This window comes from Carassius carassius, chromosome 5 (assembly GCF_963082965.1).
Source record: "Carassius carassius chromosome 5, fCarCar2.1, whole genome shotgun sequence".
NCBI classification, from domain to species: Eukaryota; Metazoa; Chordata; class Actinopteri; order Cypriniformes; family Cyprinidae; genus Carassius; species Carassius carassius.
The window spans coordinates 4,396,540-4,424,487 of NC_081759.1; the positions used below are offsets into that span (position 1 = coordinate 4,396,540).

The 27,948-nt window shown below is 38.3% G+C and overlaps 1 protein-coding gene across 3 annotated transcripts; it reads left to right on the forward strand.

Annotated features, from left to right (window-relative positions):
• Window positions 1–340: 340 nt before the first annotated feature.
• Window positions 341–27,865, forward strand: LOC132140672 (UDP-glucuronosyltransferase 2C1-like). Of its 3 annotated transcripts, XM_059549547.1 has the most exons (7): window positions 451–558; window positions 2,329–3,312; window positions 3,417–3,565; window positions 5,699–5,830; window positions 6,009–6,096; window positions 6,302–6,521; window positions 6,683–7,185. In XM_059549547.1, the coding sequence occupies exons 2-7, from the start codon at window positions 2,604–2,606 to the stop codon at window positions 6,963–6,965; spliced, it is 1,581 nt and encodes a 526-aa protein (XP_059405530.1). In that variant the 5' UTR covers window positions 451–558; window positions 2,329–2,603; the 3' UTR covers window positions 6,966–7,185. The 3 variants fall into 3 exon arrangements, with proteins under 3 accessions (XP_059405531.1, XP_059405530.1, XP_059405529.1); XM_059549548.1 differs by lacking the exons at window positions 451–558; window positions 2,329–3,312 and adding an exon at window positions 341–420 and having other exon boundaries at window positions 6,683–7,184; XM_059549546.1 differs by lacking the exons at window positions 451–558; window positions 2,329–3,312; window positions 3,417–3,565; ... (2 more) ...; window positions 6,302–6,521; window positions 6,683–7,185 and adding exons at window positions 10,462–11,202; window positions 19,864–20,012; window positions 20,644–20,775; ... (1 more) ...; window positions 26,414–26,636; window positions 26,761–27,865.
• The last annotated feature ends 83 nt before the right edge of the window (window positions 27,866–27,948 follow it).

Consider the following 27,948-nt stretch of genomic DNA (forward strand, 5'->3'; position numbering starts at 1 on the left):
CGCCAAAGAACTCCCCGCTCAAGCTCGCCGTCTCTGCAAGATTAACGATGGCAGTTTGCACGCACAGCTACTAAAAGATTTACATCTGTCAGACAGGTTGCTGACGTCATCAAGCTTACTTTGAGTCTGCGCGTCAGAAACGGAAGTGCTAAAAATCGCTAAAAATGGGCTTCACTTGTCTCAATTGAGTTCCAATGGGGTCGCTGTGTCCATTTCTTTTAATGTCTATGAGTACGCCCGACCCCCAGGAAGTGTGTGCTTCTAATTGACTTCATTTTTCTCAGTTGAATCCAATGGGGTCGCTATGTCCATTTCTTTTACTGTCTATGGTCTTGGGTCAAGTTTCGTTCGTGATGGCCGGAGAAGAGCGACAAGGGGCTTGTTTTATTGGCGGGAAGGAAACGCTAGCCACAGAAAGCGGTGGATCATTTATCCAGCGCCAGGAAGTGAAAAAATTTAGACATATGTTATATTGTTGACATAATTATTTACCCGTCGGTTTAACAGTCCATGTTAGACGCTGGTGTCTTCTTAAACACTGTTAGAAATATCTTAAAGGTGCCATGTGCAAAAATTGAGGTAAAAATATCCAAAAAATGACCTACACGCATCAAAAGAATGAGAAGAAATAAGGGCGATGATGTCATTAAAAAAATATCAAGTTATAGTGCTGCAGAAATATCAACCTTAATTAGCATTAGCATTACTAGCCCCGGCCCGACAGGTGTCGTAATACCAGTTTCGGCCATGGAAGGCGGTATGCGGGCAACATTACCACCAGCCAACCTGCAATACACGAATAACTCGCACGGCTTGTGGGCGTAATCTAACCTGATGTCAATCATGTGGAAAGTACAGCCCACTACTTCATTTCAGTTCAGGGAAGAGAGCGGAAGGATGACTGAAGCCCTTGGCAAGAGACCACCACCCGCTACAGGGAAACAACCACGCTCGGAATCACAAATCAAATCCGATAAGAAAAGGAGCCGAACCAGAGTAAACATCGGCACTGCTTTCAATCGCTGGAGACAACTGATGGACCTGAAAGAAATGAGGTTCGACACCGAACTTGCCACATTTCTTTTGGATTGGTAAGTTAGATGCTGTTAGTATTTCGCTAGAAGTTTGTTTTATATGTTTGTGTATTTTTTTCGGGAAGTTATAACATAGAAATGTATCGAAGGCTGTTCGATAAACGTGCTAGCGATGGCTAACCGTAGCTGCGTTTGATAATTAGCTAGCTATAACTTACCCATTTTTTTATATCATAACTAACCTGCTCTGTCTAGTCTGTTGGTCTCTGTGTCCTCTTTGCTTTATGGTTTTTCTGTACGTGAGAAAATTGATGTGTTGCATGAAAGCGTGTGAAAAGAGTCAATTGCGTGTGTCTCACGGTGAATGCTTGAGAGTTGGCAGCTCTGGTTACGTTGGTTGGTGCTAGCTTGGTCAACATCAGCTGTCTGATGTTGACCAATGATGTTGACAGAATGCTGTCTGTCAAATTAATTTAATTCAAATAATGTGTATATACAACTCAAAATGTAATATGAACAAAACGAATAGGAACATATTCACTGGTAAAGGTGAAGGGGAGTAGCTTGAAGATTTCATGTTTCAAAATCACTTGACATCACCCAACGTTCCTCTGGAGGCAAAACGTCCTCTTATAGCAGCGGTTCTCAATTCCAGTCCTCGCGCCCCACTGCTCTGCATATTTTGCACGTTTCTCTTTGTTAACACACCTGATTCAGATAATCAGCTCGTTAGAAATGAACTCCGTGCATGAACTGTGTTCATTGCTCCCTACTCCCTGAGCAGGGGAAATCTGTTGAAGTTTACCTCACATCGAAACATTCATTCACTGATTTGTGCTGTGCAGCATCTTTAAACATGGACAACTGTGACATCATATACCTCTGTAAATCAATACAATTTAAATTCACGTCTTGCACACTTCAATGCACTTTGATTGGAACATATAGCTACGTTCGCTTCGAACTGGAATCATGGCTGAATATCCTGTAATGCCCACTTCGCAGGGCACTTATGTTCGAATAGAACAAATGTTTGAAGCGCTAAGAGAAACGTTCCAAATGTGCAGAGCAGTGGGGCGCGAGGACTGCAATTGAGAACCGCTGTCTTATAGGCTTCAGCTATGCTCTAGGATTGTTGTGAAGGTAGGGGCGGAGCATAGAGACTATGCCGTTTCTTGTTTGTTACTCTAGAGTAGACCAATTCACTTTATTGAGGCATACTGCCCCCATCTGGTATGGAATGTGGAGTATGACTTGATTTTTTTGCCAGACATGACAGATGGCACCTTTAAAGTAAATTCCATGTATTCTCTCAATGTGTTTTTTTTTTTTAACTTACATGTGTAATAATGATCTTGCACTGCCTTAAATTTCATGTCATTAAAATATTCAGAAATAGCCTGATCTTACAACATTTAAAAAAAGATAAATCAGTAGATACCTTTTACATGAACATTTTATTGATTGATCTCAACCATGACTTTGCTCTTGTATGTTAATAATTACACAGAGTGCTACAGAATACGATTGTGGGACACTGAGTGATCACTCACTCTATCTCAGGCAATCATGAGACTCGTAGTCTGTTTTCTTTCTTTGCTCACTCTTTTCGGTCCTGCAGAATGTGGGAATGTTTTAGTTTGGTTTACTGAGGGCAGTCACTGGATCAATCTGAAGATCGTGTTGGAAACGTTGATTGAAAGGGGACACGGTGTCACGGTGCTGGTTCCGGATGCCTCTCTCTTCATGCATGCCAAAGAATCGGATCGCTTCTCCTACCAGACCTTCAATGTGTCTATATCTGCACAGGACATAGAGAACACCTTTGAGGATTTTTTACATTTCTCAATGTATGAGATGGAACAGTTAAACTTGCTGCAAATTTATATCAAATTCTACAAGCTTTTCTCCAAAGATCTAGATTTGTGTTTTAAATACTGTGATGGTACTCTGAAGTCTCCAGAGTTGATGGACAAATTGCAGCGTGGGAAGTTTGACGTCATGCTGTCAGATCCGATCTATCCATGCAGTGAGGCTTTAGCTGAAAAGCTGAACATTCCCTTAGTTTACACATTACGGTTCTCTATCGCTAACACTTTCGAGCGGATATGTGGTCAGATACCAGCTCCACCATCATTTGTTCCTGGAACAATGAGTAAACTCACAGACAAGATGAGCTTTACAGAGCGAATCAAAAATATGCTCTTCTACCTTTCTCAAGATGTTTTGGCCATTAGTCTATGGAAAAAAATCGACAACTATTACACAGAATATTTTGGTGCGTTAATTAAATGGGGAGGGAGCGCATGAGGGTATTTTCACCTAGAAGCTGTTACACCTAGAAGCTGCAATTTTGATGTATAAATTAAACTTTCATTCCAGGACGACACACTTCATATTGTGAGATGATGGGTAAAGCTGATATCTGGTTAATCAGAACCTACTGGGATTTTGAGTTTCCACGGCCATTCCTGCCCAACTTCAAATACATTGGAGGCCTTCACTGCTCTCCTGCCAAGCCATTACCCAAGGTGAGTCTGTCTTTTTAATAGTCTTGGCCTTTTTGCTGTAAAATAAACCAGCACAAGATACAGTACAGACCAAAAGTTTGGAAACATTAAAAATGTTTATGTTTTTGAAAGAAGTTCTTTCTGCTCATCAAGCCAGCATTTATTTGATCAAAAATACAGTAAAAAAATTTATATTGTGATATATTATTAAAACTTAAAATAATTGTTTTTAAATGTATTATACTTTAAATTATCATTTATTTCTGTGATGCAAAGCTGAATTTTTAGAATCATTATCACATGATCCTTTAGAAATCATTCTAATATGATGATTCATTATCAAAGTTGGAAACAGTTCTGCTGCTTAATATTTTTTCAGAACATGTTTTTTTAGGATACTTTGATGGATAAAAAAAAAGAAGCTATGTTTTTAAAATATAAATATTTTGTAATAACAATATACACTACTGGTCAGTAATTTGGGGTCAGTAATTTTTTTTTCTTTCTTCATTTTAAATAAAATCAATACTTTTATTCAGAAAGGATGTGTTAAATTGATGAAAAGTGATAGTAAAGAAAATATATTATTAGAATATATATTATTAGAATTTGTTTTTTTGAATAAATGCAGTTCTTTTTAACCTTTTATTCATCAAATATATAGTTTCCGACACTCATAATAAATCAGAATATTAGAATGATTTCTAAATGATCATGTGATAGACTGGATGTTACATGTGACACTGAAGGCTGGAGTAATATTGCAGAAAATTCAGCTTTGCATCACAGGAATAAATTATTTTTTTTAAGTATATTCAAATAGAAAACTATTATTTTAAGTTGTAATAATATTTAACAATATTACTGTTTTTTTCTGTATTTTTGATCAAATAAATGCAGGCTTGATGAGCAGAAGAATCTTCTTTCAAAAACATTAAAAATAGTAATGTTTCCAAACTTTTGGTCTGTACTGTGTAAAATTCATAAGACTTATGCTTTGCATCATTAAACCAGGAAAAGCCAAAAAGCAATAGAAAACTTGACGGGTAACACACTTAACACACATCTAGTGATAGTTTACAGTCAGTCAGTCTGTTTATTTCCATTTGCGGAAGCTGGGTGTCCACTTACCAGGACATCCTCAGGCCATCCAAAATGCAGGTGAATTTGTTTCTTTCTCAGAACCGATTTGGAGAAATGTATGTAGAAATGGGTGCCATCAGAATGAGAGTTCAAACAGCTGATAAAAACATCACAATAATCCACAAGTAATCCCCACCACTCCAGTCCATCAATTAACATCTTGTGATGTGTTTCCTGTTGAAATTCAAGTGCATTATAACGCTTCCTCTATATAATGTTGTCTTTACCCATCAAAATCTACTCACATATCGGTTTAGAACTGTTTTCGACTATTTATTTGCATGTAAACAGTGCTTGATCTGTGCCTATTTCTGAGCATCCATCTATCCTTAATTCAGATGAGACAAATTTCTCATTGGACAAAGCAATATTATGGACCGCTGTTTTAGCCTGAAGTAACAATTTGAACTCAAATACGTTTTATAGATATTTGTTACTTACTGTACAAACATGCACCTTTTCACATCATAAGATGTTAATTGATGGACTGGAGTGCTGTGGATTACTTGTGGGCTATTGTGATGTTTTTATCAGCTGCTTGGACTCTCATCCTGACAGCACCCATTCACTGCACAGGATCCAATGCTGAACAAGTGATTTAATGCAAAATTTCTTCAAATCTTTTTTAGGTTGAAGAAACAAACACATCTTGGATGGAATGAGTGTGAAGGGATTTAAAGCATATTTCCATTTTTGGTTGTACTATGCCTTTAAACTTGAAGAGGATGATTCAGCAAAAAGCTCACCAGGTTTACCTTTCACATCTATGCCATGAAAAATTAACTGTACCTTTGTTCTCAGAGACTAGAATGAGTTAGTACTGTAGGGTTATTAAAGTTGAATATGATGGGAATGATAACATTCAATAACTGATAGATAACTTATAACTGAACAACTAAATGTTCATTTTATTTTTAAGTGTTCATTTACAATCTAGCCTATAGGTAGTACTTGGTATTTAAATCATTGCAGCAAAAAGAGAAGCTACTGACCACCTTTTCTTTTGTGTAGGACATGGAGGAGTTTGTGCAGAGCTCAGGGGATGATGGGATTGTGGTCTTCACTCTGGTGTCTTTGGTAAACAACATTACCAAAGACAGGAGCAATACGATCGCCTCTGCACTGGCACAGATTCCACAGAAGGTTATTTACCATTCTCACATTCTTCTATTCTTTCCATATTTTATCCATCCTGCTTCCTGATAAAGAGGTAAAAGTAGAAGCTTTCAGTCCTCGTAGTGTCAGCTAGTTAATCTCTTTTTCAGTATACACTTATCAGTTGTTAATGTGGTTGTATAAATGGGTTTTGTTTTGTTTGCAGGTTTTATGGCGATATGTCGGAGAGAAGCCAGATACTCTTGGTGAAAACACCAGAATTGATAAGTGGATCCCTCAGAATGATTTATTGGGTTTGTTTATTTATGTTTAAGAAAAAAGAAATGTTTTTCAAGAGCTATAAAACTGACATGTATACAGTAGATAGCTAACTGAATTATACTACATTTAGTTTAATGGTAAAGGCATTTTCAAATTAAACTATTTAGCCCCCTACTGGTTACGATTTGCCAAACAAAATAATCATAATCTCTATCCATGTTTTTGTTCCTGATTCAGGTCACCCTAAAACCAGAGCATTCATCACTCATGGAGGCACTAATGGCATATATGAGGCCATATATCATAGTGTTCCAATGGTCGGGATCCCCTTATTTGGTGACCAGCCTGATAATTTGGTTCATATGAAGGCCAAAGGTGCTGCTGTTATCATGGACTTCAACAGTATGCAGATTCAAGACCTGGTGGATGGACTCAGTGCTGTCATTAAAGATCCCTTGTGAGCTGACTTTTATTGTACAACTATGACAAGACCTTAGTGATATTTTGAAGGCTCTGTGCTGTCTTTCTCATTCATATTCAATGCAAACACAATAGATAGATGAACAGCAAAGTATACACAGACATACAGTATGACAGTATGTGTCTTCATCTCTTCAGGTATAAGGAGAATGTTATGCGTTTGTCCAGGATTCATCATGACAGACCAGTAAAGCCTTTAGATGAGGCTGTGTTCTGGATTGAGTTCGTCATGCGCAATAAAGGCGCTAAACACCTGCGTGTCGAGGCCCACAACCTTACCTGGTACCAGTACCACTGTCTGGACGTGTTCGCTTTTCTCATCACTATCCTGACTGTTGTCCTCTACGTCTTCTTTAAAATGTGCAAATTCTTCATAATGCGTTGCTGTTTTAGATCAAAGAGGAAAAGCAAAAGAGAGTAATGAAGCCTTTTGCTTGATTTGAATATGTCTCCATGATATATAAATTTTTACTTGATTTTAAATTATTTACATACTGAATGTTCAACTTTTAATATCAGCAAAATTCACCATGGGTTGAGATTTTCCAATGGAGTTTTATAATGGGGGCTTTAAATTTATAAGTAAAATAAGGTCTGTGCTAAACACAACTTGACAATACTTTGACTGCACACAGTACTTTTGTACGTAGAATGTCCTTTTTGGTATTTTAAAGGTAGTGGTACATACTAGCATATAAAGTGTAAGCTATATATTAGTACCTAACAGGTATATATATGTAATATATGTATTTTTTCCCCCACATGTGTCCTTATCAAACGCTATGTTATATCAACTTGTTATTCCTAGTGATGGGAGAAAGAAATTGATCCAACTGCTTCGCAAAATGATTCACTGTTCCAAAGCTCTAGAAACAGCACACGCTGATGACACCTGTTGGACAAAAACTGAGTAAATGCAACGAAAACTCAGCTCAAACTTGCATAACAGCTCGTTTTTCATCTGGAAAACACTACCATTCAAAATGCCACACTCGTTTACCGATTATACGTGTGAGTGCTATGACAAACTCCTCACTAAACATGCAAAAGACACAAGAAGTAAGTTAGTGTTTTATTTGTCACAACTAATTTGTGTTTTATGAAGGGTGTAGCTAGACAAGCCAATAAGATACAATAACTACTACTCTTCCTCTATTATACAAATGTGTTATAAAAAAAAGGCTACAACTTTATAGCAAAACTTATCCGAAATTAAATAGAAAGCACATAGAGAGAGGTTCATGGCTTTGGCAACCGTTTCACGAAGCCTCGTTTGCGGAAAACACACTACTTTTGTAGTTTGATACGCGCTCCTAACCACTAGTTCAAAACAAAAGATTCGTTTCAGAACAGTGTTTCGAAACAGCCCATCGCTGGATTTACCTTTCTCTTCTACCTGAATACTTAATTGATATATAAATGCTATGACTTTAATTATTAATACATGCAGTAGTTGAGGCGGGACACTTATAATCTTACTCTCATGCTCAGGCAATCATGAGACTCGTAGTCTGTTTTCTTTCTCTGCTCACTCTTTTCGGTCCTGCAGAATGTGGGAATGTTTTAGTTTGGTTTACTGAGGACAGTCATTGGATCAGTCTGAAAGTGACGTGACATACAGCCAAGTATGGTGACCCGTACTCAGAATTTGTGCTCTGCATTTAACTCATCCAAAAAGCTGACACACAACAGTGAACACACAACCGGAGCAGTGGGCAGCTATTTATGAAGCGGCGCCCAGGGAACAGTTGGCGGTTTGGTGCCTTGCTCAACGACACCTCAGTTGTGGTATTGCTAGCCCGAGACTCGAACCCACAACCTTAGGAGATAAACTCTCTAACCACTCAGCCACGACTTCCTGAATATCTAGGTGAGTTAAATTTCTAAATTTAGTTCATTCACTCACTTCACATCCATCCAATCCCATATGCTGCTAATCCACAGGCCTTGAACAGCAGGTCACTAAAACCAGAGCATTCATCACTCTTGGGAAGTCGTGGCCTAATGGTTAGAGAGTCGGACTCCCAATCGAAAGGTTGTGAGTTCGAGTCCCGGGCCGGCAGGAATTGTGGGTGGGGGGAGTGCATGTACAGTTCTCTCTCCACCTTCAATACCACGACTTAGGTGCCCTTGAGCAAGGCATCGAACCCCCAACTGCTTCCCGGGGCGCCGCAGCATAAATGGCTGCCCACTGCTCCGGGTGTGTGCTCAGAGTGTGTGTGTGTGTTCACTGCTCTGTGTGTGTGCATTTCGGATGGGTTAAATGCAGAGCACAAATTCTGAGTATGGGTCACCATACTTGGCTGAATGTCACTTTCACTTCACTTCACTTCACTTCACTTCACTCATGGAGGCATTAATGGGATATATGAGGCAATATAACATAGAGTTCCAATGGACAGGATCCCCTTGTTTGGTGACCAGACTGATAATTTGGTTCATATAAAGGCAAGAGGGGCTGCTGTATAGACAATATTAAAACCATGGAGCCACAAGACCTTTTGGATGGACTCAATACAATCATTAATAACTCCTTATAAGTCACTTATATCAGAATTACAGTGCTGTCAGTGCTTAACAGGACAGTAAGTCCTCCAAATATATAGACTTTCTCTACAAATGCACTATATACACAGACATATATTGTAAGAGTATTTGTCTTCATCTCCTCAGGTATAAAGATAATGTTATGTGTTTGTCCAGACCAGTAAAGTTCACTTAAAGGAAACTTGTGAGTATGCTTGCAGTATAAAACTACTAAACTAGTATAGTTTACTGAGACTATACTTCGAAGTGTACAAAGTAGTTAGTAAACTATCAGTAAACCTATAAGTTCACTTTTAGTATAATTTCAGTACAAACTACAAACATAGAGGTAAACTAGTTGTGTACTCAAAGTTTGCTACTGTTATACTTAAAGTATACTTAAAAGTATACTTTTATATACTAGAAAGTGCGCCAATTTAGTTCCAAGGAGTATTGAAACAGTACACTTACAAGTATACTACTAAAACACTGATATTTGTATACTTAAAAATATGCTTACTTAAGTATACTTAATAAAATAAACTTGAAGTATACTACTTTTACGTAAGGGTCGTTTTAAAAACAGATATTTCTTTCACACACTAAATGAAAAAAAGCAAAAAATAAATATGCAGTTGTTTTGTAATTCATTTATTGATCATTATGAACAAATTAATCAAAAGTTAGGATTAACATTAATTACAACTGCAGTCATGAAGGAAAATTAGGGTATGCATTAAATGTGTAACATAATGAAAAATCAAGTATAATCTAATTTTTAGCATAAATGAGGCAAGTTTAGGATATTGTAGAGATATTGAGAGAATAAATGCCCCACTCCCACTGCCTTTAGGCCTACATAATGCTGTAAAGCTCTTAGAAAACGACAAAATGTACAATTTTAGTAGTCCATAAACTTAAAGACTCGCAATACAGAGAATCTGAAGCCATACGTTTGTGAGGAAGAGGACCATATTACGTGAATATTACTGACGGACTCCTCTCCCTCTGCTCTGGCTGTTCATATTACATACTGATAAGCCACGAACTCTGTTTTCATTCGAGGTGGACACGCATTGCCATATAAGGAGAAAAAGGAAAAGCATAAAGTTAATTGGCTCTTGCGCATATGGTCCACATGTGAATTATTTAGTTGAAACTTAAAAGTTTTCTGTTGTGAAATAGGCTATCATACGTATAATAAAACTTTCCCCATAAAATGTTAATCACGAAACAGGAATAACAGCTAAGTGCATGAACCTGCTTTACATTTTCTTTTGGTCTGCGCCTTTTGTCTGAATATTTTATTGATATATGATCTCCATGAGCCATGACTTTGCACTGGTTAATAATTATACATGAGAGTATATGTAGAGGCGGGACACTGGTGATCTCACTCTCTCTCACTCTATCTCAGGCAATCATGAGACTCGTAGTCTGTTTTCTTTCTCTGCTCACTCTTTTCGGTCCTGCAGAATGTGGGAATGTTTTAGTTTGGTTTACTGAGGGCAGTCACTGGATCAATCTGAAGATCGTGTTGGAAACGTTGATTGAAAGGGGACACGGTGTCACGGTGCTGGTTCCGGATGTCTCTCTCTTCATGAAAGCTAAAGAATCGGATCGCTTCTCCTACCAGCCCTTTAACGTGTCCATGGATGTACAGGAGATGAGAGACTTCGTTGAGGAATTTCTATATTTCTCAGTGTATGAGACAGATCAGTTAAACTTACTGCAGATTCAAATGAAAGTCTTAGAGTTTACTTCCAAACTTCAGGAAATGTCTATATCATACTGTGACGGCATTCTCAAATCGCCAGAGTTGATGGAGAAATTGCGGAATGGGAAGTTTGACGTTGTTCTGTCAGATCCGATCTACGCATGCAGCGATATTGTGGCTGAAGAGCTGAACGTTCCCTTGGTTTACACGTTCCGATTATCTGTTGCTAATGTTGCTGAGCGGATGTGTGGTCAGTTACCAGCTCCACCATCATTTGTTCCTGGAGTCATGAGTAAACTCACAGACAAGATGAGCTTCACAGAACGAATCATCAATATGCTCTTCTACCTTTCTCAAGATTTTTTTGCCACTCTTGCTTGGAGAAAATTTGACAGCTATTACACTGAATATTTAGGTGAGTTAAAGAAAAGAGCTAGTTCACCTAATGCTAATGAAAATTCTGTCATTGTACTCATTTTATAGTTCCATACTCATATGGTGAGCATCCACTGGCCTTCAACATGTTCTGCTGCAAAAATAACTTTAATTAATATTAAGGAAAAATTACATGTGGCGATAATAATAATAATAATAATTAATACTTGCTATTTTAAATGCCTTACTGTAAACTCATTTTGTTTCATTTAGGAGACAAATCAAAATTATTTTCATTGGTAATGGGACTCATTACTCCACCCCACATACTCTCCAACTTTGGCCCTGTTCCAAATTGCACCCTGAACCTTCACCGTCTTCCTCTTCCGTCTTCCAGTCCTTTTAAAGTGCACATGAAGTGTTCCATTTCAGACAGGGCCTTTGACAAAGACAGTGCTCTCATACACTCATAAATGGGAGTACATGTGCTGGTCATATAATTAGAATATCCAACAAAAAGTACTATTAATAACAAAAAGTTTATTTATTTCACTAATTCCATTCAAAAAGTATATTAATTCATTACACACAGACTGATGTATTTCAAATGTTTATTTCTTTTAATTTTGATGATTATAACTGACAAATAAGGAAAATCCCAAATTCAGAAAAATCTCAGAAAATTAGAATATTACTTAAGACCAATACAAAGAAAGGATTTTTAGAAATTTTGGCCAACTGAAAAGTATGAACATGAAAAGTATGAACATGTACAGCACTCAATACTTAGTTGGGGCTCCTTTTGCCTGAATTACTGCAGCACTGCGGCGTGGCATGGAGTCGATCAGTCTGTGGCACTGCTCAGGTGTTATGAGAGCCCAGGTTGCTCTGATAGTGGCCTTCAGCTCTTCTGCATTGTTGGGTTTGGCATATCTCATCTTCCTCTTCACAATACCCCATCAATTTTCTATGGGGTTAAGGTCACCTTTATTTATATAGCGCTTTAAACAAAATACACTGCGTCAAAACAACTGAAAAACTTTCATTAGGAAAACAGTGTGTCAATAATGCAAAATGACAGTTAAAAGCAGTTCATCATTTAATTCAGTGATGTCATCTCTGTTCAGTTTAAATAGTGTCTGTGCATTTATTTGCAATCAAGTCAACGATATCGCTGTAGATGAAGTGACCCCAACTAAACAAGCCAGAGGCGACAGCGGCAAGGAACCGAAACTCCATCGGTGACAGAATGGAGAAAAAAACCTTGGGAGAAACCAGGCTCAGTTGGGGGGCCAGTTCTCCTCTGACCAGACGAAACCAGCAGTTCAGATCTGTATCTGGGGCTCTAGTTGTCCTGGTCTCCGCTGTCTTTCAGGGATGTAGAGGTCCTTTCTAGGTGCCGATCCACCATCTGGTCTGGATACGTACTGAATCTGGGTGACTGCAGTGACCCTCTGATCTGGATACAGACTGGATCTGGTGGCTATGGTGACCTCGGAATAAGAGATAAACAGACTAATATTAGCGTAAATGCCATTCTTCTAATGATGTAGCAAGTACATCGGGTGTTATGGGAAGTGTTCCCGCTTCCGGTTTACCTAATTAATGCAGCCTGCAGCAACGGATTTGGATATTAAAAGCATATTAGTATGTTAGGTCTTTAATCTAGATTTAAACTGCAAGAGTGTGTCGGCCTCCCGAACAATGTTAGGTAGGTTATTCCAGAGTTTGGGCGCCAAATAGGAAAAGGATCTGCCGCCAGCAGTTGATTTTGATATTCTAGGTATTATCAAATTGCCTGAGTTTTGAGAATGTAGCGGACGTAGAGGATTAAAATGTAAAAGGAGCTCATTCAAATACTGAGGTGCTAAACCATTCAGGGCTTTATAAGTAATAAGCAATATTTTAAAATCTATACGATGTTTGATAGGGAGCCAGTGCAGTGTTGACAGGACCGGGCTAATATGGTCATACTTCCTGGTTCTAGTAAGAACTCTTGCTGCTGCATTTTGGACTAGCTGTAGTTTGTTTACTAAGCGTGCTGAACAACCACCCAATAAAGCATTACAATAATCTAACCTTGAGGTCATAAATGCATGGATTAACATTTCTGCATTTGACATTGAGAGCATAGGCCGTAATTAGATATATTTTTGAGATGAAAAAATTCAGTTTTACAAATGCTAGAAACGTGGCTTTCTAAGGAAAGATTGCGATCAAATAGCATACCTAGGTTCCTAACTGATGAGGAGGAATTGACAGAGCAGCCATCAAGTCTTAGACAGTGTTCTAGGTTATTACATGCAAAGTTTTTAGGTCCTATAATTAACACCTCTGTTTTTTCAGAATTTAGCAGTAAGAAATTACTCGTCATCCGTTTTTTATATCGACTATGCATTCCATTAGTTTTTCAAATTGGTGTGTTTCACCGGGCCGCGAAGAAATATAGAATATCATCAGCATAACAGTGAAAGCTAACACCATGTTTCCTGATGATATCTCCCAAGGGTAACATATAAAGCGTGAAGAGTAATGGCCCCTAGTGCTGAGACTTGAGGTACTCCATACTGCACTTGTGATCTATAGGATACCTCGTCATTCACTGCTACGAATTGATGGCGGTCATATAAGTATGATTTAAACCATGCTAATGCACTTCCATTAATGCCAACAAAGTGTTCAAGTCTATGCAAAAGAATGTTGTGGTCAATTGTGTCAAACGTAGCACTAAGATCCAATAGAACTAATAGACAGATACAACCACGATCAGATGATAAGAGCAGGTCAACTCTAGGGAAAGCAGTCTCAGTACTATAATACTGTCTAAATCCTGACTGTAAATCCTCAAAAAAAAAATACAATTTTTCTCTAAGAAGGAATATAATTGTGAGGATACCACCTTTTCTAGTATCTTGGACAGAAAAGGGAGATTCGAGATTGGTCTATAATTAACTAGTTATTTGGGGTCAAGTTGTGGTTTTTTGATGAGAGGCTTAATAACAGCCAAAGGTCAGGCGAGTTTGCTGGCCAATTAAGAACAGAGATACCATGGTCCTTAAACAAGGTACTGGTAGCTTTGGCACTGTGTGCAGGTGCCAAGTCCTGTTGGAAAATGAAATCTGCATCTCCATAAAGTTGGTCAGCAGCAAGAAGCATGAAGTGCTCTAAAACTTCCTGGTATACGGCTGCGTTGACCATGGAAATCAGAAAACACAGTGGACCAACACCAGCAGATGACATGGCACCCCAAACCATCACTGACTGTGGAAACTTTACACTGGACCTCAAGAAATGTGGATTGTGTGCCTCTCCTCTCTTCCTCCAGACTCCAAAGGAAATGCAAAATTTACTTTCATCAGAGAACTTTGGACCACTTAGCAGCAGTCCAGTCCTTTTTGTCTTTAGATGCTTCTGACCCTGTCTGTTGTTCAAGAGTGGCTTGACACAAGAAATGCGACAGCTGAAACCCATGTCTGTGTGTAGTGGTTCTTGAAGCGCTGACTCCAGCTGCAGTCCACTCTTTGTGAATCTCCCCCACATTTTTAAATGGGTTTTGTTTCACAATCCTCTCCAGGCTGCGCTTATCCCTATTGCTTATACACTTTTTTTCTACCACATCTTTTCCTTCGCCTCTCTGTTAATGTACTTGGACACAGAGCTCTGTGAACAGCCAGCCTCTTTTGCAATGACCTTTTGTGTCTTGCCCTCCTTGTGCAAGGTGTCAATGGTAGTCTTTTTAACTGTCAAGTCAGCAGTCTTCCCCATGATTGTGTAGCATACAGATCTGGACTAAGAGACCATTTAAAGGCCTTTGCAGGTGTTTTGAGTTAATTAGCTGATTAAAGTGTGGCACCAGGTGTCTTCAGTATTGAACCTTTTCACAATATTCAAATTTTCTGAGATACCGAATTTGGGATTTTCCTTAGTTGTCAGTTATAATCATCAAAATTAAAAGAAAAAACATTTGAAATATATCAGTCTGTGTGTAATGAATGAATATAATATACAAGTTTCATTTTTTGAATGGAGTTAGTGAAATAAATCAACTTTTTGATGATATTCTAATTATATGACCGACATCTGTAAGTACAATGGTCAATATGGCAGAATAGTGCTGCCATCTAAAAGGAAAATAAGAGCCAATCTCTTAAGAGTGTTCCCAGATGCGCGCATTGGCTTGTGTAGCCTAGTCTGAAAAAAACTAACTTTTTTTTTTCTCGAGCATAAGAACAAATGATAAAACATTGTTTGTGGTTTCAAATATGAAATTTAATTATAAGCTTTATTAATTTTTTTTTTATAATTTAATGTTTCGGTATTTAAAGTTACGGTACTTGCATTACTGAAATAGCTGCCCGAGATAGTTGGTTAATTGCCAGCTCTGTGTAACAAAACCATCCAAACTGGAACTCAAAACTAGCCCGATCATGGCAAATAACTAATCCTATCACGTCCAGGAGAAAATGGCTATCAAATTTGCTCCAAAAGTGCATTCCTTGGAGTCAAAACCTTTTTCCAGAGTGTTCTCAATTGGAAATCACCTTCCAGTGGGGCTAAAAAACAACCCAAATTTGGCCACCGAGTGAAATGACTTTAGAGACTTCAGTGTAATTACCAATCAGTGGTCGCCAGTGGTCTAGATTGCGATCGACTGGTAGATCTTTTCACTGTCCCAGTAGATCACAAAATAACAGTAAAATAAGTACAAAATACATTAAATTACTCAATTGTTTGTACTGATCTGTTATTCTCGGGATCTACTGGGACAGTGATTAAGAAAAATACATCACGCCTGAGTCTGTAAACAACGTTAACTGAGACCAGAGACACTGAAGATGGACGCAAAGAGAAGAAAATACTGTAGCAGCCAAAGAACAATAACTCACTCACTGTTCACGATGGTTGAAATATAAGATAAAAATATAAATATTATATTGGGGGTGTGGGGTTGAATTCATAGATATGTAGACCTATAGATGCCACATTCAAACGCTTCAGATATGTTGACGTGTTGACACATTCATGGAGCTTATAATATGACAAAATTAACTGAAATTGTATTGTGTGAATTTGAACTTGCTGTTGTAGACGCACACAGTCAACACGCTCAAAGGTTCAAAGATCGTTCCAAAAATGGAGGATGGCTTACATCTCACAGCCCATAGAAACAGTCGCTAATGAGGCATCTATGTATAGTATTTATAAGTGCAGTTCTGCTTTGTTTACAATGTAACCAAGGAAACGCTTTATCATGGCTGTTCCATAAGCGCCACCTGCTGTCAGAGAGTGCATCTGCGTCTCAATCACTGATGATTCTGTTATAGATCAGTGGTCTCAGTCAGTCTTTCTTCTGTTTTTGATTCATGCAGATATTTTATGTAGCATAAATTCACAAAGCTAAAGTCAAACTATTCTTTTTTTGCTTTTAAATCCTGAAATTATACACAACTTCAATTGTCAACAGATATTTTTGTTTAAAGCTAGTTTGCTTGTTACAGAGCAAATAACAAATAAATACATTTACTTTAAAAAAAAGCATCAGTATCAGTATCAGCCAATTTGTTAGATTATATATATATATATATATATATATTAGTGGTGGGCATAGATTAATTTTTTTAATCTAGATTAATCTCACTGTGATATTGAAATTAATCTAGATTAATCTAGATTAATCTAGATTAAAATGGTGCATTCGAATTCTGCCGAAGGCATTCAGAATATGTTTGTTACCCAAATAAAATTGACAAACAGGAAGTCTTTGAGAAGGGGTTTATCAAGCTAGGTGGTGCATTAGAAAAGGGGCTCATCTCCTGTTTCCAAAATGCATCACAAAGTGCTTGAAAAAGCTGTAAACTAATTTCACAAACAACCTTACTCCTGTTTCACACATACTCCGTCTGCATTGCGTATGCGTTGCATATTTTTTTACGCACCCATGTTAACGGATTCCAGTTGCGTTCCAGGAGCGTTGCATCTGCAGCAGTGCAGCGATCGTTTACGTACCAAGTAGCGGACTGCAAACGTGTCCTGTGTGAAAGCACATTGAGTCCGTGCTGCACCACATACGTAACGCACACGGACTGCATACGCACTGCAGATGGAGTATGTGTGAAACAGGCGTGAGCAGGGCCGTAGCTGGGGTCAGCGGGGACCCGGTGAAGGTTGTACCAGTGGGCCCTGTTTGAAATTGTTTAATTTGTATGTTCGTTTATTTTTATTTATTTGTGCTATTTACACAATGTTTAAGTTTTTTTTCATGTTTGTAGGTGTAAAGGTACAGAAACCAAATAATTAAATGTAAAATAGCACTGGATAGTCTTCAATGTAAAAATGAAATATACAATCAAACCTACATTTATTCAGACACCTTCAACATTTCTCACATTATTACAGTTTTGCTATATATATCAAAAATTATATCTGGTGTCTGAATAATTTTTGGTTTGACTGTTAAAACTACAAAGTAATTCATTCAAGAGCAGTGAGTGACTTTCATTTTCATTTTCTTGGATTAACATTACAGCAGCCAGTAGCTAAATTAGGCGCGGTCACTTTAAGAGACGATGAATGCATCCAATATTATACACATCCCATTTTTTACTCAACTGTTTACTTTCACTTAAGAAATAACTGACAGTTTTTTCGAGAATAAAGAAGAGAGCTCAGTTCAGTGTCGCTGTCCGTGATATGCGGCTCTCGATCTCTCTCGTGCGCACCAAACACAGCGCGCGAGTAACCTGCTACTCTGTTCAGTTTTTCCGCTTCTTGTTTTTGGATGCTTTAATGTTTAAATCGACAAGCGGTAAGGCTTAAAAACACGTGAAAAAGATAAGCTTTCGTGACGATGCGCAGCAGTGGCCCGTCAACTGTCCTGAGCATCTTTTTAGGCTGGCCTCAGCCAGTCGGTTATATAAAATATCAAGGTGAAAGTCATCATAGCTTGCTTAGTATAGACCCAGCTCCCAACCCAACTTTGAGAATAGATTAACTGCGATATTTTTTAATTATCGCTCGATAAGAGTCTCACGTTAACGCAGCACGTTAACGCCGATAACGGCCCACTACTAATATATATATATATATATATATATATATATATATACGGTACAGATCAAAAGTTTGGACACACCTTCTCATTCAAAGATTTTTCTTTATTTTCATGACTATGAAAATTGTAGAGTCACACTGAAGGCATCAAGGGCTATTTGACCAAGAAGGAGAGTGATGGGGTGCTGCGCCAGATGACCTGGCCTCCACAGTCACCGGACCTGAACCCAATCGAGATGGTTTAGGGGTGAGCTGGACCGCAGACAGAAGGCAAAAGGGCGAACAAGTGCTAAGCATCTCTCGGGGAACTCCTTCAAGACTGTTGGAAGACCATTTCAGGTGACTACCTCTTGAAGCTCATCAAGAGAATGCCAAGAGTGTGCAAAGCAGTAATCAAAGCAAAAGGTGGCTACTTTGAAGAACCTACAATATGACATATTTTCAGTTGTTTCACACTTTTTTGTTATGTATATAATTCCATATATAAGTCCACGTGTAAATTCATAGTTTTGATGCCTTCAGTGTGAATCTACAATTTTCATAGTCATGAAAATAAAGAAAACTCTTTGAATGAGAAGGTGTGTCCAAACTTTTGGTCTGTACTGTATGTATATATATATATATATATATATATATATATATATATATATATATATATATATATATATATATATATATATAAACAGTGAATCCATGATCAGTGCCTCAATACAAAATAAAAGACCAATTGGAAGAACAATCTGAGCTGTCTTTTTCTAAAAAATTTTCAGTGGGCAGATCTTGTCTTTTATAAAGGCTGAGGTCAGGGATCTTGGGCTTAAAATGGTTGATTACTACTGTTTTAGCTATACAAGTGCACTCTTATTACTTATGAATGGGAGAAAGTGCAACGTGCAAATTATGACGGAAGATTCCCTCTCAGTAAAAAAGTCATCACATCACTGTAGCTGCTGTTAAAAACTGTGGTTGCTATAGAAACAGTCAGCATTCTGAGGCCCTACATAGTGTGGTTTTATTTTTTTTTTAAATGAAAACAACCCTCGTCTACACTGGCTTTTTCACTTTTCAGAAATGATATCCATCCATCCACACTACACAACAGAAAACGCATGTCACATGACCATTCATCCAGGTACAACAATGAACATGATGTTATTGTTTACACGGTTGTCAAGGATATGGAGAGTGAATGTGGACAGCCATGTCATAATTAAAAAAAAAATCGCTTTGGTCTGTTTACACTGAAGTGCAACCCCGGAGTTTTAAAACTAAAATGAGGTGTGTGGCATTTTCGGAAGTCTCGGTTTTCGAGGGTCGAAAAAAACAAATTTCATACTTCTGAGATGTTTATCAACATTAAATCAAAAGACTGTACAGACACTGGTATAAATCCCTGTTTCAACAGACCTGATAAGTAATAAATGACACAATATGCAGCCAATGTTAATTTTACTATAAGGAAAACAAACATACACACACACACACACACAAAATATATATTATAAATATATTTTTTTTTGCATCTGCAAGGCGACAATTACACATTTGGAGGCTGGGCACCCACCAGCATAAACAACTGAACGCCTAGGTAATAATCAACACGAAATGCAGCTGGTAGAGCTTTATTTGTATTGAAACTCTTTCATTTCAGGACGGCCCACATCATTTTGTGAGATGATGGGTAAAGCTGATATCTGGTTAATCAGAACCTACTGGGATTTTGAGTTCCCACGGCCATTCCTGCCCAACTTTAAATACGTTGGAGGACTTCACTGCACCCCTGCCAAACCATTACCCAAGGTGCATCTGTCTCTGAATTTCAATCAGTCAATCAATTACTTTTTTTGCGATTTGAATCATACATCTAAGACCATTTCAGGATTCATCAGAATGATTCCAACCAGTAACTCAAGTATTTTTTAAATATTCCTTAAAGGGCTGTAAGAGTAATGATTGTTCAAGAATGAAACTACTGGTCACGCTGTATGTTTTAATTCACTAAAAAGAGCTGACACAAGAGTCAGTTGTTCTTGAATTAGATGCTGCTTTGTTGAGTTGTAGTTTGCATGAACCCAACTTGAAAGAAAGATGTCAAGAGAAATATGATTCTCAATGTTATTTCATGGTACACAGTCATTTGTTTACTGCATCACATTGAATCACATTCAATGCAGATTTCAACTTTAGATAAAAAAAAGCCTCATTAATCTGTAAAGATCAATGCTTAAAATATAAATGCTTTTGCTATGTTGTTTAAGATTCAGCAGTAAACCACATGTAGACCCTGCTGTACAAACTGCTTTTAGTGCCATTATTTGGAATGGAAACTGCAGTGTACCTACAGCAACATATTTCAGATAGTACTGTACATAAATATATGTAGAGTCATTTTTTTACACAGTATAAATCCATGATGTCTTTTTCTGTATAGGACATGGAGGAGTTTGTACAGAGCTCAAGGGATGATGGGATTGTGGTCTTCACTCTGGGGTCTTTGGTAGACAAAATGCCTAAAGAGATAAGCAATAAGATCGCCTCAGCACTGGCACAGATTCCACAGAAGGTAAGTGATCATGTTTACATCCTTTAAATAAGCACTTGATATGATCAGAATGGAGGAACTAACCTAAATTTAAGTTTTATCAACATTAATTTAGTCACAATTCAAAGTACATATCCACATTTACTCTAGTAGTGATTCTCGAGAATGTATTTGCCATTATCTGTTGATCTGTTGAGTGCGATTGAGTGTGTTTTTTTTTTTTTTTTGCAGATTTTATGGCGATACGGCGGAGAGAAGCCAGATACTCTTGGTGAAAACACCAGAATCTATAAGTGGATCCCTCAGAATGATTTATTGGGTTTGTATTATATAATAATGTTTATATATTAATTGGATTATATATTAATACTAACTAAATTTTATATTTTTTATAAAATGTAAATGAAAATGTAAATTTTTAACTGAAATTACTAAAATTACATTTAGATTTAATGTAGTGCCTTCAGGGTTTTGTGAATTTATTTATTTATTTATTTTTTTGAGCCTACAATGACTTTGGGAAGAAACATTGGGATCTGTAATTTATCAAATAATGACAAAACAGGCTTTTGAAGAACTTTAATTTGTTCATCTCACATTTTTTTGGCCATATAACTAATAACTGAACCAAATTAAAATTTTTACTCAGTTTGGGCCTCTGAATAAAGTTGATGCCCCCCCCCCCCCCCCCCCCAATATATTCTATCTAAATGGGCCTTAAAAGCCTGGTGTATCAAGTATTGTTGTCTTTTATATTTTGTCTAAAGGTAAAAAAAAGAACAAATTCTTAAAAAAAATGTGGTGGTTTGTGGTGGTTTGATAAACAATCAATGCAAATCACCACACTCTCCCATCTGAATTACGTGCCAAGACCTATATTTCTTCAAATATTTACATAACTATAACCAGCTGATGTATGTCATTTGTTATATAACCACTGAGAGACAAAGAACTGCCACACTGATAAAGGCAAATAGCTGAAATATCCGTCTTTTTTATTTTCTGCTTTGATCCCAATAAACGATTTAAAGAGTGCAGAGAGAACACAAAAAGAGAGAGAGAACACAAGCCTTTTATAAGAGAAATCACAAGAATTTTGCGACAGATAAGATTAAGTTTACGGCACTTCTCATTCATTTTTCCATGGTATCCGTAAACTGCGATTTTTGCACAACTCTTGACTGAAATTCAATGATATCAAGGCTATAATGTAAATTGGTTAACAAGACACATGTGATCCAAGTTGACTGTTATGCTTTCACCAGTGGTAAGTACTACAGACCCTCGTATCTCCCAGTAATAAGACCATCTCTGGAGTAGATGCTGTTCTGAAGTAATGGCGAAAACAGAAGTTTAGCGATCGATTCGAAATGGGCTTTGGCTGAATGTGTGTTGGGATGACGTCTTACTATTTATTTACCCAGAGGGCAAAGACATCACTTTGACATTAAAAAGGTCAAATACCAATCAAACTGACGTGAAAGCTTGACATGACATTGATTTGTTGTAAATTTAACTTAAACCATTGTCCTACATATAGGCTACATTGGGATTAACTCTTCACCCAATTACCACTAGAAGTAATCGCAATCAAAACTGAATTTAAACTGTTACAGCATCTTGATAAATGCATGACTAATTTGATGTCAAATTGAAATCAATGTTCGAAGTCTGCGGTAATTTAGAAAAATTAGAACCTTGGGGGAAAAGATATCAGTCAAATAATTTTTTTTTACTTTGTTTATTGAGTTTTTATTTTTCCCCCAACGAACATAAGGATACTGATAAACGCAGGGCACAAGACTCTGGCTTTCTCCGTCTTCTTTGAAGCTCCTATGAAATTACAAGAGAGAAAATACTGTCAAGTTCAAAAGTATGATGAATAAATATTAATGGTAACACTTTACAATAAGATGTCATTTGTTAACATTAATGTATTAACTAACATGAATGAACAATGAAAAATACATTTATTACACAATTTATTAATCTTTGTTTATGTTAATAAAAATCAAGTCATTCATTGTTCATGTTAGTTCACAGTGCATTAATGTTTACAAACACAACTTGTGATTTTAATAATGCATAAATAAATGTTGAAATTAGCATGAACTAAGATTAATAAATGCTGTGGAAATATTGTTAATTATTATTAATGTTATTTATATATGTTCACTAATGTAATTAACTAATGTTAACTAATGAACCTTATTGAAGAATGACCGCAGATGAGACATTAAGTGCATGGCACAGCGACCAACTTAACATTTTACAGTTTAATGTAGCAATGTGGTCGCTCAGTTTTTCAAGATCAGTTTTAATCGTGTAACTGTTAATAGATTTGAACAAACAAATAAAGTGTTACTACGCACAGGCCGTATTGATTGCAAATACAAAAACAAGATGAGTAAAGAAAACGAGATACTTATTAAAATAATCACCCTTTACTTAAATATATGAACACAGAAAACCGCTGTTAACAGGTTAATATAACATTTCCCATTCTATGAATAGTAAAATAATGGCAACTTACTCTGATGAACATGGCTTTCCCCGGAGCAGCTGCGAGCGCTACGTCTTCTTCTTGTGTGACAGGTGTCAGCGTTGAGGCACAATACTGCCACCTGGGAGCTCAACCAGGTACTGACACTGGAGTATTTACATGTGGTGTTTGTGACGAGTGGGGCGGGGCCGAGGGACATGGGAGCGAGGCCGGTGGAGTGATTGGAGATGAACTACACCTGTTCGACCCACCGGTCTCGAGGCCCACGGAGGAGATGGAAGGATATAACACTGGAGCGACGACAATGAAGGACGAGAGAGGACCAGGCCTGGGCTTTTAGTTGTGTTTTGGTTTTTATTTGCGCGCTCCAGTCGTCCGTGAGGGGCTGGTGCGCTGTTTTGTGTTTATTTTGCTTTATTAAAATGTTGTTTGATTGTCCGCCGGTTCCCGCCTCCTTCTTCCCAATGACTAGGAAGTCTTTTATCATTACAGTGGTGCCGAAGCCCGGGAGAAGGAGGGACGCGCTGCTGAAGATCCCTCGCCGCTGTGGTGAATCCGCGGTGCCAACGAGCAGGCGAGGAGTGTGCCGCCATGGACGCTCGAGGCGGTGGGCTGGAGCGAGTTGCCGGGGATGGGTGAGCTCGCTACCGGCCGCCCACGATGTGGAGAGACAGCTGCCGTCCGTGAGGGAGCGGAGGAGTCGGCGCCGTTCGCCAGGTGGCCGGAGCCTGCTGCCATCCGCCGGAACGGGGAGGAGCAGGGAACGGGGGACTCCTGCCGGCTGCCCAAAACCGGAGGAGCCGTCGCCGTCCAACGGGCGGCGGAGGAGTGTCGTGCCGTCCGCCGAGGGCCGTCCAGTGCCACCGCCAGGCACCGTGGAGGAGATCGCCCAGTTGGTGGAGGGCCGAGCAGCGGTGCGTCTGGGAACCGGAATTTTTTTTTTTTTATTTCCTCCTCTCACCCCTCTCTCGTCTCTGTCGCTCCTCCTTCCATCTCCTTTTCTCTCGCCTCGCCTGTCCTACCCCCAGGTTCCCGCAGGTCCCCGTGAGCGGTCCCCCCCGGAGGGTGGGGGGGTGGGGGTAGAGCGCAGTCTCGGGAGTACCCCCCGGCCTGCGAGGGGCGATGGGGGTATGTGACGAGTGGGGCGGGGCCGAGGGACATGGGAGCGAGGCCGGTGGAGTGATTGGAGATGAGCTACACCTGTTCGACCCACCGGTCTCGAGGCCCACGGAGGAGATGGAAGGATATAAAACTGGAGCGACGACAATGAAGGACGAGAGAGGACCAGGCCTGGGCTTTTAGTTGTGTTTTGGTTTTTATTTGCGCGCACCAGTCGTCCGTGAGGGGCTGGTGCGCTGTTTTGTGTTTATTTTGAAATTAAATGTTATTTGATTGTCCGCCAGTTCCCGCCTCCTTCTTCCCGATGATTATTAGAGTTTATATCGTTACAGTGTTATCATAAGAGAACTGTTTATTTTAAATATTGCGGTTATCACTAATACCGGTATATCGTCACACACTAAATTAACACAATATCGATAATTGTTGTTTTGAATATCACGGTTATCTTCAATACCGGTATATCGCGACACCCCTAGTCCCCGCCATCATCAAAATGGCGTTGAAAATCATTTGAAAAATCATTGAAAATAATTTTCTCATGCCTTAAAATAGCTTCAATGTAACAACACCCTTGCGTCATTTACTACACCGGATCTATTTATATGCAAATTAGCCCTGCCTACACTCAGTCACACCAGCCACGGCCTCCTGATCTATGGATAATGACTGATAAAACTATGTTTTTACCAGCGGACAATGACAGTAAATACTGTAACATTCGTTAAAGTTGCTTACTTGACGATGTTGTGTCTTCAAAATGCCTTGAAGACTCAAACGCAGCAAAGTTTGTAATTCCAGTTCACGCCCAATGCGGGAGAGTTGGGTCTGACTCCGGGCTACTTTTACACTGTTGCCGCAGGGTTATTGTTCAAGTTAGCGGTTCTAAATACAAATAAATAACCACTAACAGCACATGCCATCGTGAAAATAGTGAAAAATATCAACAACTAGTGAAACATTTACAGAAAAATATACCAGATTAACCTGGCTGTCTTCTCACTATAGCCCCTGCCTTACAGCACAGTTAATGATATGCTAATGATAGGATTCCTTGCACAGTTCCTTGCAAAGCACAGTTTAAAGGGATAGTTCACCCAAAAATGAACATTTGATGCTTGTCTGCTTACCCCCAGGGCATCCAAGATGACTTTGGGAAAGTGACTTTGTCTCTTCAGTAGAACACAAATTATGATTTTCAGCTTCAGTCATTGCAGTCTCTCAGTCGTACAATGCATGGCAAATGGTAACAGAATCTATGAGAGTAAAAAAAAACATGCACAGACAAATCCAATTTAAACCTGTGGCTTGTGAAGATACATTGATGTGTAAAGACACAAAATGATCGGTCTGTGCAAGAGACTGAACAGTATTTATGTATTTTTTTTTTTTTTTTCTCTGATTCACGCAATGTCCGGACTGTTGAGAACTCTTGTGAACGCACTTCACAGCAGCCACCTATCTCTCAAATGGACCATTGACACACTATCTGCAATCTCAATTAGGAGTCGGTGGCGGTAATGCACTTATAAGTCTGCGATCTGCCATAAAGCAGAAGAAGAAGAACAATGCCCCACATGCCTGCACATTCACAAGAGTTCTAACAGTTCGGACGTTGTGTGAATCAGAGGTAAAAAAAAGTATATAAATACTGTTCAGTTTCTTGCACGTTTTGTGTCTTTACACGTCAATGTATCGTCATGAGCCACATGGTTTAATTTGGATTTGTCTGTGCATGTTTTTTTTTACTTTCATAGATTCTGTTACCCTTTGCCATGGATTGTACTACTGAGATAAACATCAAGTTTTCATTTTTGGGTGAACTATCCCTTTAAGGAGAAAATACTCAGCAATGGTGTTGATTAATGGATTGGCACATGGTTTGTCTAAAAGCATATTAAAAACACAACATAGACAAATAAACATTTTCACTACAGGGGGACTGTAATATTTATATACTTCCATTGTAAGTGTGTCACTGTAAAAGTGGTTTTTGCTTTTCCTTGTTTATTTGTCCATGTTTGTCTCGTTATTTAGGTCACCCCAAAACCAGAGCATTCATCACTCATGGAGGCACTAACAGCTTATATGAGGCCATATATCATGGAGTTCCAATGGTTGGGATTCCCTTGTTTGGTGACCAGCCTGATAATTTGGTTCATATAAAGGCAAGAGGGGCTGCTGTTAGTATAGACAACATCAAAACCATGGAGCCACAAGACCTGGTGGATGGACTCAATACAATCATTAATAACTCCTCGTAAGTCACTCATATCATCAGATTTACAGTGGTGTCAGTGCTTAACAGGATCATTGTTCTCAAATGCAATACACACAAGATACACAGACATACAGTATGACAGTATGTGTCTTCATCTCTTCAGGTATAAGGAGAATGTTATGCGTTTGTCCAGGATTCATCATGACAGACCAGTAAAGCCTTTAGATGAGGCTGTGTTCTGGATTGAGTTCGTCATGCGCAATAAAGGCGCTAAACACCTGCGTGTCGAGGCCCACAACCTTACCTGGTACCAGTACCACTGTCTGGACGTGTTCGCTTTTCTCATCACTATCATGACTGTAGTCCTCTACGTCTTCTTTAAAATGTGCAAATTCTTCATAATGCGTTGCTGTTTTAGATCAAAGTGGAAAAAAAGCAAAAAAGAGTGATTAAGATTTTTGCTTGCTTTGAACATTCTATATGATGCATTTCTATTATTTTTTTAGATGCATTGAAAAATAGGTATGATGTCATGTCAGTGCACTGTTTATCCTGGGAATTAATGTTTAAAGATGCCACAAATTATGTTTGAAGATTTTACACCATATTTGCAAATATGTTCATATTTTAGCTTACTGTAAGTTTTATTTGTGAAAATGCTGCCTTATTAGTCTGCTCTGGCTGTTTTAAGATTGAGTCATACAAAAATAACAACAGGCTTACAAATTCTTTCAGACATTGAAACTAAACAAATATCCACTTGTTTTGTAATTAATTTACTGATCATTATAAATAAAATCAAAGTTAGAACGTGAAGAGAGTTTTCAGTTTGAGTTATTAATTTCTAATATTATGCTTTAGACTCAAGCTAGCAGCATGGGCCACGTAAAGGTCAGCTGCCTGTAGTCATGAAGGTAAATTACACACTACATGCATAGCATTTGTAACATTAAAGTTAAAAACTAGGAACCCTTTTTTATTTTTTGGTATGGATTGACAATAAGGGTATGAGTGATAAAAGTATAGTTTGTTCAATGGATTGCATTGTTGTTCAGCTGACAAAACATCTTTAAAAAAAAGGCCATAAAATGTGTATACTGTTGGAGGTCAATTTAATTTAGAACGGATTAGAGTGGGAGGTACATCACTCATAAACTGGAAGCTGCTAATGAGAAGAGATTGTAAAACGGACATTTTTTATTTTAGTGGAAAGTGAGAGGCCTCCGTCCACACTGCCATTAAAAGGGTCATATGAAATCGCTAAAAAAGATTTTTTTGTGTGTTTATTTGGTGTAATGAAATGTGTTTATGTGGTTTAAGTTTAAAAAACACATTTGTTCCACATACTGTA